The sequence below is a fragment of the Ceratosolen solmsi genome, unplaced genomic scaffold (assembly GCF_000503995.2).
Source record: "Ceratosolen solmsi marchali unplaced genomic scaffold, CerSol_1.0 scaffold10, whole genome shotgun sequence".
NCBI classification, from domain to species: domain Eukaryota; kingdom Metazoa; phylum Arthropoda; class Insecta; order Hymenoptera; family Agaonidae; genus Ceratosolen; species Ceratosolen solmsi.
Window position 1 is genome coordinate 22,996,232 of NW_011948412.1, and position 14,851 is coordinate 23,011,082.

The 14,851-nt window shown below is 29.0% G+C and overlaps 1 protein-coding gene across 1 annotated transcript in view; it reads right to left on the reverse strand.

Annotated features, from left to right (window-relative positions):
• Positions 1 to 365: 365 nt before the first annotated feature.
• Positions 366 to 14,851, reverse strand: part of gogo (thrombospondin-1 like protein golden goal) — a 30,867-nt gene continuing 16,381 nt past the window's right edge. The window contains exons 6-13 of the mRNA XM_011504506.1: positions 10,178 to 10,308; positions 8,659 to 8,904; positions 7,255 to 7,516; positions 6,230 to 6,463; positions 5,646 to 5,826; positions 4,383 to 4,652; positions 2,400 to 2,505; positions 366 to 1,540 (exon numbers count right to left, since the gene is read on the reverse strand). Of these exons, the coding sequence (XP_011502808.1) occupies positions 374 to 1,540; positions 2,400 to 2,505; positions 4,383 to 4,652; positions 5,646 to 5,826; positions 6,230 to 6,463; positions 7,255 to 7,516; positions 8,659 to 8,904; positions 10,178 to 10,308 (2,597 nt within the window). The 3' untranslated portion in view covers positions 366 to 373. The remainder of the gene's footprint in view (positions 1,541 to 2,399; positions 2,506 to 4,382; positions 4,653 to 5,645; positions 5,827 to 6,229; positions 6,464 to 7,254; positions 7,517 to 8,658; positions 8,905 to 10,177; positions 10,309 to 14,851) is intronic.

The window sequence follows — 14,851 nt, forward strand, 5'->3', positions numbered from 1 at the left end:
TCCGAATATATTATACTGTTGAAAAATATAAGTAAATTGTATAAAATTATTTCTTGAACGATCACTCATCAATTATTTTCTAACTTTGTATATTTTAATATGAAACTATTATTTATAAAATCATGAATTAAATTTTTATTCAGAATGTCTATAATGATTTTCTATTCATTAAATCGGTTTTTTTTACATTAAATTTTATTTGTTTAATAAGATATATTTAGTTTCAATAAAATTTATATTGTAGTTTGTTTTGCATTTTTGTTACGAAACATTATTAGAAATAAATCTTTTTTTTATGTATAGTAATCTAATTCACCTTCAATAGTACGGAGTAAAATTGGTATTAATTTGCATTTATTGGGTATGAATAACCTTACACAATAATTTTGTTGTCGATATATTCATCATCGTCATCAACAAACTTAATGTCGTCATCATTTTTTGCAATTATATCATAATATGATTCATTCGTCTTTTCAATAGAAACTCCAAAATCAGGATTTTGAATGCTTAAGATTTTCTTGTTAACTAAAGTTCGATTATTAAGTTTAGCTGGCGATTCTATCCGATTTCTTGAAAATTCGGCCAATGGAATGTTTACCATATTTTCAGATTCCTTTTTGTCGTCGTCATATGAAAGATTAAGATTGACGATATCTTGATATTTTCGAGGTAAATTTGGAGTCCTAGGTGAATTTATTGCGTTTGAAATATGCACCTCACAAAAGTCTCTGTCCGGATCTCGAAAGTGCTTTTTCGTTCTTGATATGTCTAAGTCATTTACTGCCGCTTCAATTGATTTATAATCCGTTTTTTGGATTGCTAATGATTGACTACTAGATTCACTACTTATGGTTGTTTTTGTTTGCTTGTTTTGAATCTTACAGCGACTAGTTTTCTTTAGCTTTCTCGGAAGTCTTCCTCTACTGAATGACTTCCCCTTAGCATCCAATCTATTAGGAATGACATCTGAAACACTCGACAATGAATCTTCGCTGACTGTCACTTTAGATTCCTCGAGTACCCTATGAATTGGAAGCATTCCTTCAACTAATCTTGCCTTATATTCCATGATAATTTCATCATGAAGTTGACATTCGGCTGGGTTTAACTTTTTAGGCTTTATGATATCCTCCGAATCGTTGTCACTAGAATCATCCATACGGGATTCTCTGACTTTCCTATATTGTGCTGGACTTAGAGCAATCCCTTCGGTATTCAAATATACTGGACATTCGGGAATTTCCCCGTACCGAGGTTCTTCTTCTTTTTGAGAAACGAGATCAGTCTCATCATCGGTAAGAGGCGGAATCCAGACGAGGAATGCTGGGTCCATGCCGAGGTAGGAACCAGGGGCAGCTCCTGCGTTCACCACGTTATAGTCATAGTAATCTAATTCTAAATCTAAATCTGGATTTGCCAGACTGAATTCTGATCCCGGGCCCTGCAGCAAGCGTTCTCGATTTCGACGATCCTTCGACTCTTTTCCGTTGTAGCGTCGGAGAGTGGAATTAGATGAACTGCTCGCTGGAGAAAAGCCCTATGAATAAAAAAAATGGTTTTTAATTTGAAAATTTTTAATAGACGTTAAAAAACATTATTTCTGTGTTTTTGTGATTATTTTATACGCTATTAATGACTACGTACCAACATTTATAAATATAATCATTTTCGAAAGTTATTGTTGTTTTACATAAAAAGCAATATTTTTCTATTCCAAATTATATAAGGAACTATAAAAATACATATTAACAGTATTATTAATATATATATATGTATAAAGCGTTATAAACATATTAATACCTATTTTATAAGTATTATTAAAAAGTTTTGATTCTTCATTAATCTTCTATTCATGAATTTATAAAACGTATAAAACAAATCGTTAAATTTAAGAATTAATTTAAATTAATATTAATAAACAAATTGCTATTGAGAAAAACAGTCTCTTAAATTCTACGAGACTGTATTTTTCAATCGTACAAATTTCGAATAATAAAAATTTCAAGAAAAAATTTTTCTTATGCTGTTAATTTTATTTTCACTTTAACAAAAATATTTAATAAAATCCTTGTTAATGTCAATATAACACAATTTATTCATTGACCCATTTGTAATATTTACTTGCATAAGAATTCTTTAATATCGAAAATTTTATTTATTTCACCAATGGCATGTAACGCAAGAGAAGTGAAGTAAAAATAATTAAGACAAAGAAAGTTTTATTTATCTTTCGTGAAATAATGTGATTGTATAAAAAGCGAGCAAATATGTCAGTATCCAAGGGTGCATGTGAATCCCAGTACAGACGCAGTGCTGTATTAGAAAAGTTTCGATCGGATATACCTTGATCCGAATAAGGTTACAAATTCATTTGGAATCAGGGATATTACTCTTACGTTATTCAGACTGGTCGATGCACTCGTAGCGCTGAATTGCCTTCCATCTTCGGATGTTGAAGCGGCTTCTTCCAACACCGGGGTTATCGGTCCGTATGTACGTAGCCTGAAATTACAGACGAACCATTATTGTGACGAGCATTACACGTACATTTAATCAGCAGTATTGATAATTTAATTATATATCTTAATTAAAATATTAATGTAAAGATTAGAAACATTGAAGTGCTCTCTAAATACAAAACTTTAAGAACGCCATGTTTGGTTTGCATAGTTTGGGATGTGTACAAGCATATTTTATAGATCAATTACTTTGTTGTAGTTTAAAAGTTTTGAAAAGACGGAATACATTGATTAATTCAAGATTATTATTTGTGCTAAGTTTTCAAATCGCCATCGTTTATATATCTATTTCTTTCTCTAAGTTATGCTGCAACTGATTTAAACATATATTCAAACAAATTATTAAGAAAAAGCTCATTTATATTCAAATCTATATTCTTCTATTCTATGTTCTTCACTTGATACATTCTTTGTATGGAATAAAAAAAGTTTAAGAAATAATAAAAATATGAAGATACTTTTGTAAAATATTCTGATTCTTACATAACTCATAATGAATATAATTCTATTATCATTCATAAATCACGTATAATAACTTATTAATTTTATTCCGCCTTTTCTGAACAACTAACGAAAATAAAATTAATGTATTGAAAATATGTAGTAATTAATATACTAAACATTGGATTATGTAACAATTTTGATTTAAACACTTTATAATGCACAAAATTTTTATGCACCATTGCATGCTTATAAAATGTGTTAATGAAGCTGTTTTTTATTTTATAATGTTATTGTGTGTATAGGTTTATGAATATTCAAAGTTAGTTTGTTCTATGTATTTAACAAAAACATGCACATTCCTCAAATGACAAAAAACGTATATATATGATTAATATCATTGTTTATATGCATATATAGCTGTATAAAATGCAAATGAAAATTATTTTATTAATTATAATTAAATACCGGTTACCAGCATAATTTTATGTGTCTATAAAATGATAGAATATGTACATCTTTGATTAAAATAAGTTTTTTTTAATTATAGCGTTTATGGACTTATAATATAACTAATGTATAAAATACAACTATTTCAAAACAGAGATGCATGGGCCATGTTAACTTTATATTCGCTGACAAAATTTGGGAACATAAAAAATAAATAATTGTGACTAATTTAAAATTTGTATTATATAGATTAAGTAATTGAATAATATTTTTAAAACAATTTATTTTATTACAATTAACTTTCGAGTACTGCTAAAATTCTGAAGAGTATTTAAATTTAATACATGAACTATGAATAGAAATGATCTATCTTTTATTTATATCTTTCTGTGATCAATTCAATTAATGTTTATTGCATTATCTCGAATTGCTGCCGAAAAGAATCGTTATGATTAAAAAGACCGAAAACTTATGAAAATGTTCGATATATTAATAAAAATATGAATTTTATAAATATTAACAACATAAAATTTTTTATCGTTAGTTATTATGGGTTTAAAAGCAATGTTTTTGAAAAGCTAAATTACGAATTATATTTAAAAGTCCATATTTTGTAAATATTAAAACAATTAATATACATGAATATTATTCGAATAAAATTACGTTAGTTTTAGCAGTTGGGTTAATCAATTGAAAAGTTCGAATTCGAAAATAGAAAATGCGAATTTATATAAATGCATTTAGAATTAATACTGATAGATAATTATTAATTTGTATTAATTATAATGAAAAAAATTAGAAGACATAATAGAAATTTGAAACTCTAGAGTACTCTGAATAATTTTGTCAGCGATTCATCAGAATGCTCGTCATTGGCGGGCGTGTGTGTGTGCCAGTCGAACAATGTATCACTGAAATCAAAGTCGTGTTTAATACATAAATCAGGCAACATGCCTAGCTAGAACTTACTTAACTGGACGAGCATATTTGACCTCAGCGTGTCCGGTTGTAGGAATGGGGTCAGCCGCAGGCGTTGTCGTCGTAGTCGGCATTGTCATCATTGTCACCGCCGTCTTCATGGAGACACTCGAGCTGGACAATTGTTTTGTTGGAGTGTTAAGCATACTGGCATCGGCCATTATTGTCCTCTGTGAACTACTCGACTCCTTTTCACGTTTCAGCATTCCGTAATTCTCATCCTTTCTGTCGTAGTCGTCGTCCTCATCTTCATTCTCATCACTTGCATTGGATAAAGCAAAAATGTGAGAAAATCATTGTTATTACGTTATGCTGCACTTGTAATTCCGTTGTATTTCACAATTTACTTTACACTCTACTGTATATATCATTTTACTAGTTCCAAAAGCTTAGAAGAGGCATTCCAAAATATATCCGAAATACATATAAATTAATCCATTGCTTTAACACTGTAATTCAACTTTTTAAAATATAGAAAGAGGTTTTCCACAATTTTTGTACATAATTTTTTCACGACGCTTGAATAGTTTGTATGTATAGCAGGAATTGTTCCATCCATTTATCTTATTGATGAATTCTATATCAAATTATTCGAAGTGGAAGTTATTGAAATTGAAATTTATAGCGAAAATTAAAAGATTAGAAAGTAAATTTGATTAATTTAATTTAATTTGTATAATGTATAAAATGTTGTTTTACTACTAGTCCAATTTATGAAACTATTTCATTATTTCACTAATAAAAGTACTGTCTGTTACAGCTTTGTATTGAATGATGATATATTATTTTAACGTTTCTGATTACTTAGCATGTTCAAAATTTAGAGTATTCTGATGTTCATTTAAAGATCAATTTTTTTTATAGTTATTATCATTTAATAATATTCATATTATAAGGTTAAACAAAATAATATATTCATATATTACATTATTCTTAATATATGTTTTTTAATTATTATAAAAATTCTTGTAGGTTATTAAATAATGTCATATTATTAAGATTTTTAAAAAATATAAAAATAAGTTTGATTGAAATTATTTCATATATTAATGACATTGAAAAATGACATTAAAAATAGAAGATGAACAATACGTGCAATATATAAAATAATAATGCAAATAGATTTATATTTTACTCGAAATGAAAAAAAAATATATAAAAAGGGAGAATTTCCTGAATAATTCGAAATATTAAATAATATTATTAAATAAATAATGATCTTCGATTTTTAATGTAGTCTGAAGAATTACTCACTCAGGCTGGGTCTCGGTGCTTTCGTAGCCTTCCTCAATATCAGCAGACGTCTCGTTAAGCCTCGTATGCCTTGTCGTGGCTCGTCTTGGAAGTCGCACCAGCGACACGACCTCGGAAATAAGGGTCGATGAGGACATGGCCCGCGCTCGTCTTGTGATACCTTGCATCGAGCCGCTACACGCTGAAACAGGAATAGGATAATGAGTTTCATAATTGGCTTCGCACTTTCAATTCGCCAGGTAATCGAAAATGTCGACTTGTGATCGATGACTTTACTTTAAAATCCTTATAAATTAAAATTTTACTAAAAGGTATTAAAAAATAACTCTGTAATAACACAATATAATAATTGTATTATAATTAACAATACTTTAATTGATGTAAACTAAAATTTTTATCGAAAAGTATTCAACAGCTTTGATTTTCATAAATAAAATACAAGTAATATTAAAACGAGCAATCTATTTTATGAAAGAAAAATTAATTTATCCTATTCAATTATTCAAAATAATGACAATGGCCTAAAAATTACCAATCAAAATAATTATGAAAAGGATATTTGTTTTGAATAAAACAAATTTTACCTGAATTGTCGGTAAGGCTGTCGAGATCATCGGCAACTTCGTATTTTCGGTATTTGAAGATGTATTGAAGTGCCAGAAACATAGAGACGAGAAAGGTAAGGATAAGAAGGGAAGCGGCAGCGAGATGAGCTGGTGTTAACCATATTGACCATCGTCCAGAAGAAGCCGCAATTACCTTTGGATTTAGGTACACCGGTGACAGCGAAGTTGTTCCATTCACCGTAAGTGGTTTTGCTAAGTTATGAAGTTATGTCATTACGTAATGATGCTAATGATGTAGTTTGTCACAAAAAAAATAGAAAAAGAAATGAAAACACTGACTATTCAAACAATTAAATTAAAAACTTTTAAAATTCAAGTCACGTGTATCTGGTATAGCGATACAAATAAATATAATATAATAACAATAGCAAATAGATATGAAACACTAGATTATTATTAATTATATTTATTAAATTCCATATTGATTTTTATTTATTTAATAAATATTAAAACTATATAATTTGTTATAGCATTGTTATAGTTTGTAACAGAATTTCAATGTTTTAATGAAAACCAATTAATACATTATGTACGATATAAAAAAAATACTTTATAAAAAAATAATAATAACCATGATATTGGGCAACGGTAAAGTGAACACTATTTCTACCTTATATTTTATAGATTTTTTTATTATCAGGCGATTAAAATTTGTCATTGCCCTTATTTATAAATCATCATTGGGAGGATCGAATCTTCTATTTATGAGATTTTTTTCTCATTCGATATAAATTTCATGCATCTTATACAATAATACTTTGGCATAAGAATTTATATTAACGTAGTTGAGACATAAGTAATATTTCAAGGCGTTACAAATTTAAGGTGCTCGCATTGTGTCAAATAGTGCAGTGAGACAGTTTCATTATCTCGCTCTCGTGCATTACTTAAGCGACACGAGTAATTAAACAAACAGCGGGTGCTTAATTAAGCAGGGATATTAAAGGGTCGCGAGCACAAGAGATACGTAAAGTCGAGCTTACGCGCAACGCTGACGTGTGCCAGAAATCCGGCGAGGCAACTTCCAGGGTCGGGTCCCGCGAGCCTCTCCTCACTGAAAAACTCGAGCAACATGCGTGGACCCGTACTAACGATTTGTCCTGTGGCAGGCTCCTTTTTATTTAGACCAATGTCCGCCAACAATTCGTCAATTAGAGAGTCACCATCGCGCGCACGCGCGTATTGACCTTGACAGGGGAATCGCGCTTGATCCAGATGAAGTTTCACTACGTGGCTGGGCTTCGTCTACGAGTTGCAAAATAAGCTGCGCATTAATTGATTCATCATTAGACTATATATTCGTTATTTAGCGTTCAATGAGCATTCATGAGGTCGTTATTATTGCATGGTTGAATGTTCACCTCCTATGTGACTATATAATTACTTTCGGAATGCTAGTGTACTCTGATTCTTTTAATATTTACTTACCTTAACAATAGAAGAGCGTTTATATCTACATAAAGTCCAAATGTAAGGAATTATTTGAAAATTATGTAAAATCTCACAGTTGGTTATAATTTTTTGTTTTCGCTTTGTATATCAATAAATTCGACTTCGCAGAAATATTACACACAAAATAATAAACAAAAAATATTTTCCCAAAACATAATCTATATTAATTCAATTAACCTTGATTTTTTAGTAATTTTTGCAAAGAGAATTTTTTAAAGAATAAATATTTTTAATCAATTTTATTTAAAAATTTCTAGCTCAATGAAGAGTAATAAAATAAACAATTTTTATTAAAAATTGTATATTTAAAATAAATACTTCTAAAATTTTAATTAATTTGAAATAAAATTCAAACATTCGAAAAGTAATGCGTTATTTTTATTCTATAATTTAGTCTATAATTTATTTTAAATGCACCTATTAAGTGAGATTAATATTTTATAAACGTTATTTTACATAATTATAAAATGAAAAATAATGCGTGAAAAAAGGGCATGAAATCCATTTATATTTAATAAAACTTTAATAATTATTAAAAGAAAACACGTAGAGACCTTTACGATTTATATTCTACATAAATAATCTAACAAATCTATATCAAATATTCTAGCAAATTTTAAAGGTAATCGACTATTATCTTTGTTATTCAACCTTAGTTACACAATATATTTATTATATTAACTAGGTTTATTTATAATATCCACATCATACTGTATTCAAATTGTTTTGCTTTATGAAAATTGATTATTCAAGTTTAGTTATATTCTCTAAAAGTAAGTTATTTCCAAAATATTCAAGAATTTTACTATGTGACTAAAATTTATACATAATGACAGTAACTTTTCATTAAAACTGTTTGTAAAATATGGATAAAACGTTAATCATTAGAGTACAATAACTAAAAATAGTAGGTAATTAAAACGAAAAATAGGTACTTGGATAAGCCAAAACGACCGCCCGGGGCAGATTCGACTACTTGTTGCAAGTATTTTGCGGTGTTCTTCGAGATCAATGTTAAGGGAGCAGCCACAGCGGCACTTAGTTCCGACCTCGGCAGTCACTTCCGGTCTATCGACAGCCAAGCCCTCACCGTGCCGACACTCCCAATCGCCAGGACTCCAAGTGCCTCGCAGGTCCAATAGCACTGAACCGCCGCAAGCTTCCGTTTCCACTCGGTCGCCCTGTCCAAAATATACCATTCGCGAAAACTTAATTATATCCAATAACGGTACTTGCTGCACCTCCGCTCTTCAACTTCAATGTAGCTGAAATTGTCCCTCATCGAGTTTGCATTCCTCAACTTGGTCTATTTCGACAAGAGTTTGTATTATACATATGGATGGGAATGTTAACTAACTGTTACTTTTTTAGAATCCAGACTTATTTGGTTCGCAATCTCAAGGAAGAATTAAAATCAAGATACCAATCAGCTCCTTATTAATTTTCAAAGAAATACATAAGACGTAATACTATAAACTTAGAATGAGTCAGAAATATTATTAAAAAAATATTAATACAATATTTATTCGGTTGAGAAAAATTTACTTTTAAGAAACAAAAAAAGTAAAATTATAAAATTTACTAATAGATTGCTTATATCAATTATGTGTAAAGTTCGCTTATCGTTTCATTTTATTTTCTGCTTTTATCTATATGATAATTACTAAATAGTACTTATGAAATATTCAACTAGGAAATTGGGCTTTATTATTTTATGGCTTGAATTTTTGTTTGAATGTTTTCCATCGGAAATTAAGAAATTCTGTATTAAGAAATTAAATAGGTTTGTTGATTATGTTTATATGTAATATTGAACTTGTAAAAATTTATATTTATGTTTGCTATATCGAATAGCTATAAATCACATAATTTATTATTTATAGTATTTTGAGAAGTCATGTTGGTATAGGTCTATATAATTTTTATAAATTTCAGCTATGAATATCAGTGTTAGCCCGTAAATTTTACAAGTTCGGCTATGGTATTTGGTCTCAGATTCATGAGCTATTGATGATGTGATTATAGTTGGAATGGTCTATAGATTTATGATGTAAACATCGAATAGGAGTGTACACCATACTCGGGAACTCGTAAAGATGACGTACCTTTGCTTGGCAGTCGAAAATTCTAAATATGCTAAAATAGATTTCCAGTTAGATTCTGCATTTACACTCATAAGATAACGAAAATTGCTTATAACACGTAATTTTTATTCCATTTATTAACGTTTATCATTCTTTAAAATTCAGTAAATATTTTTTTACTTTATTTTATTATTCGGATTTTCAATGTATACTGTATCCAGCTCAGTTAAAAATGAGAAACTCGAACGGAGGCCTATAGTCAAATAAAAGTATAGCATTTGATTTTAACGGAAAAACCTCTTTTTCTTTCTCACTCTCCCTCTTTACCTATTGTATATAAGCGTTCGTGAATTTTTCTTTAAAATCTCACCTGGCAAAATTTCGCCCCGTATCGCGGGGGCGGCGTGTCACAGAAGCGATGGCGTGTACGTGAGCCACCTACGCAGGAGCTGCTGCACGGTGTCCATTGGCTCCACTGACCCCATCCACCGGCGTCCGTTTCTGTAAATAAAAATGCAATTATTAGCGTCATATGCTTGGTTATGAGAAGATTCGTTTTATGAAAACGATCTGCCTATATCTTTTTGATTTACAGATTATAGTGATACGTATTTGCCGTCTTGGATTGTTACATATCACCTGTTTCAAAAATATTCCTAATTTTATCGTGACATTCAGTTTATTTTAGAAAAACCAAAGTAATTTTTCGATATACGATTACAACTATAATTTGAACTGAAAAAAAAATTATTCCGTCTTATTGTTTAATCATAATAATATACAATGCTAAATTTCGAAGAATGGTGTACTTTTACATACGATATTATATATTATAATATAATTTATTTTACTTTATTATTGTGAATATTTATGAAGTAGCTTGATTTTACTTTAAGTTTTGAAAATTATTAACATTATTGAAAAAGAATCATATTATGTATTATTTCACATCAGTTATTTGAAAGGGCAAATGCTAATTCAAACTTTATGCTATATTAAAAATTATATATATTTTATTCACAATAATTTTATTAAGTAAATTATTCATATTGTCTAATTCAATTAATTGTATATTTTAATTTTTAGTATCGAAAAGCATCAACATCAGGAATAAAGGTTTTTTATTTTCAAAATATTTTATATAACAAAATTATTAGAAACAAAAACTATCAGTAAAACATTTATTCTGTTACATTTTACGAGTATTCTGAAAGTCTTAAATTGTCAACGGTAATGGACAGATTTAGAAAAACTGATTTCTACTCTATCTTAAAAAAATACTAACATGTAAAATATTCCTAGTTACAATAAGTGCATGTTAGCTTGCAAAGTGAAAGACATCTAAAGATTTCAACATATGTTAAGTAAATGTTATTTCTGTAACAGTAGTTTATTTTTAAACGATAACGAATTTATTTTGTATTAAATTCAATTATAATAAATTACTTTATAATTTTATTTAGAATTTCTTTTTTAATTTATTTTTTACTAAAATAAAAAAAAAGTATATTTTAAATTTAAATATTTTTATTCGTATTGTAAATAATGTACATTATTAATGCAAATAATTTTTATTCCTTATTTTACAATTATTTTATACATTCTGTATAAATATAGAAATATTTGTTTTGCCGCTATATCTTCTTCACCATTTTTAAAAACTTTATAATTTATATAATTAAATATTTTAAATATCTATTAAATAATTTAAATATAAAGAAATAAAAATAGTTTAATAATTTAAACATAATAACATAATCATATTAAAATGTATTTTTAATGACATGTAAACAGATAACATATTATCATTGTATGTATTATTGTATTGTATATATAATAAGTTTATTATTAATTTGTTGGAGTTAAAGTAGAAACAAAATTTTTCCTTAATAATATATAATCTTTCAAGATTAGGAATAATTCGAAATGAAAATATCGAAGCAGAAGATTAAATTCGGGTACATTTGTTTTCCCTTTTCTCGGTTTTTTCCACTGCAATGCAGACAAAATTGACGAAGTTAAAATGTTGTATCATATATACAGATTCAAATATAATTGCAACAAAACCTTTGTATAGAAAATTAATTTACAATATACATATATTCAAAATATGTAATTGAAAATACACTTTAATAAATCATGTTTCTTTAAATGCGACTTTATGATAGCTTATAAATTTCCTTGACACTATTGTTTGAAAAGTAATTAATCTGCTGTCATAGTTCCGTGTGCACAATCCAATAGTTTTTGGAGATTATTAATAAAAAAAGTAGGTATAGTATAAAAGATCATAGACCGTGCGATATCAAAAGTTCTCTTGAAATGATTTTTGCAACTCCATGTTACAAATACAATGAATGAAAATATATTTTATTTTCAATTTTAATTGTTTATTTATTTTTATTGTATCTATCAATGATACAATATTATTATGAATTAGTAAAATTAGTAAAAATATTAATTCTAAACCAATATTAGTGTATATCTTTCTGTTCGATTTTCTGGGTCGAAGAGCCAATATTCGATAGTTCAATTTATTCTGTCTGGGATCAGACAGAAAACCTCCCGTTAATGTATGTTGTAGTTATAGTTTCGATAATTACACTCTTACTTTATGTTTGCACTGGCGCTTCTTGAATATAAGTTTATGTTTAAGTTTAACGGATTCTCATAGTGTGGCGTCACTATTGGGTTGTTGAATTGCTTGATGCTTACGTACGTGAATAGACTCTACACGTCCGTGTAGAGACTGCGTGGTTAGTACTAGCACAAGGGCGATCGCATTAAGCGCTGTTCTTAAATATTCTCGTAAGAGCTTGCGACGCCGGTGATGCACCTGTGTCTGTTGCTATGCCAATCATTATCGTGACGTCAGAAGGATGTAGCCTTGGAAGAATCATCGGCATTGCTAGTCGGAATTATAATCGTATATTCGAGTTTTCAGCGTAGGAAATTTCCCGAATTCGCTAAATTGTGTTTATAAACGTAAATGTCCGGGAGCTTATACCTCTTCCATTTTTGTATTCCGCTTTTAACTGCTTCAATCCCGAGCAACTTTTCATAGGAGAGTGTGAACTATTTTTAATCACATCAATGCAGTTGCTCCTTGTTGATAGTGATGATGTTGTTATGATCTTGTAAAGATCAACAATTGATTGTGCATACTTCTTGTTAAGGAGTATAATGGATGGGGCTTTATCCATGTGAAAGTAACCCGTGAGTCTGTCCAAAGATGGGTTACTTTAGCGTCCATCTTCAGCGTGGCTACGTCTTGTATTAGTAGTAATGTATTAGTTGCGATAGCAGTAGTGCTGCAGCTTGGTACTCTACTAGGACTCCAGTCTTGGTATTGTGATTCACTTGAGGGGTGCAACCTTAGTCTTTAAACACACCAACGAAGTCATAATACTATTTTATTCGTGCACGGATATGTATATGACTACCGATATTGCTAATTGAGGTGCATTAGAAAACCCATGAAACTATAGGTGTAAGGTGCTTCTTATATTGAGCTAACGTGGTATTGAAATTTTCGTCAAGTTAGAGAGATCTCTTCTTTCTCGTCCCATTGGAGCTTGTATAATCATAGCTCCTGCATGAATATCTTTGCCTTCATCATAACAGGTGAAAAAAAACCTAATGAATGAAATAATTGAGCCACTTTAGATAAAAGTACGCGTTTAGTAAGGTTATCAACTTGCACCGACGTAATCCAAAAATTTTGGTAGAGCAATCGTCGAACTTGATTGGGGTGTTATTTTGATCTGCATTGATTGCGGTGGTAATATCGTGATTTGCATCATACCATTTTGGCAACGGGAAACCGCCCGCCATGTCAAGGTTTTGTAATTGGAGTACGACTTTGACTAATTGTTCTAGAATGTCTGCACTCCCGAAGATATCATCGACATATCTTCCATGGCGTCCTTCTTCCATGGTGTCCCCACTAAGAGAGAGCCGATTTCTTCCATGGTGTCCCCACTAAGAGAGTGCGTTTTCTAAAAGTGTGCTTTCTTTAAATATCTACAATGGCCCAGTGAGTGCTGATAACAATAGTGGCGATTGTGGTGCTAGAAAGAGATTGCACAAAAAATACTCGGAATTTTTTCCAGAAATCAGAACACTAGAGGGTTTAACGAAAGTCTAACACTTGAGATTTTCCCAGAAATTCTAATGCTTGGGAAATTCCCGAAACCTAAACACTCGAGAGATTCTTGGAATCTCGAACACTTTATCATTTTTAATGCTTTTATCATTATTTATTTGAAATTATTCTTAAACTAATAAATGTAATAATATTTTGTAATATAAAATAGTATAGAACATGCAATAGAGAGGATGTATATATCAATACAAACGTAGTATTATTTTTTACAGATATGATAAATAAATAATTTAAGCTGACATACTATTTTCTTACTGACTACTACTGACATACGTTTTCATTAATCCCGTATATAATTCCAATGGAAGCTATATTCGTTTCTATTTCGCTATTTTTATTATCTATTTTATTAACTATTTTATTATTAATTCTCTCTCTCTCTCTCTCTCTCTCTCTCTCTCTTATATTTCCTTACAATTCATGTATATATGTTATTATTACTATTACCGATTTAATATGTGTATTTACAATTATTTGCATTCATAATACAATTTTTATATTTTTTTAGCTTTATTTATTTCTTAACGATAACCAAAAAAACCAGCAACTTTCATATACAAAATAAAATTTAAAATAGGTTCTTAATGAGCTTGAAGAAATATTATATTTTTTTAGCTTTATTTATAAAATATATAAAATAAAATTTAAAATAGGTTCTTAATGAGCTTGAAGAAATATAAAATATTCTTTCATTTTGTTCATTATTGATAATATACTCTAATAAAATGAAAATTAAAAGAGCTTTTCTCATTCAGAATTTATTTTTCTTCTTTAAATTATTTGGATTGTAATTCATAATGATTAAAACTCATTCATAAAATTTATTTTGCGCATTTTTTAAAATTGTAGGTAAATATACTCGTACATTTACTAATAATA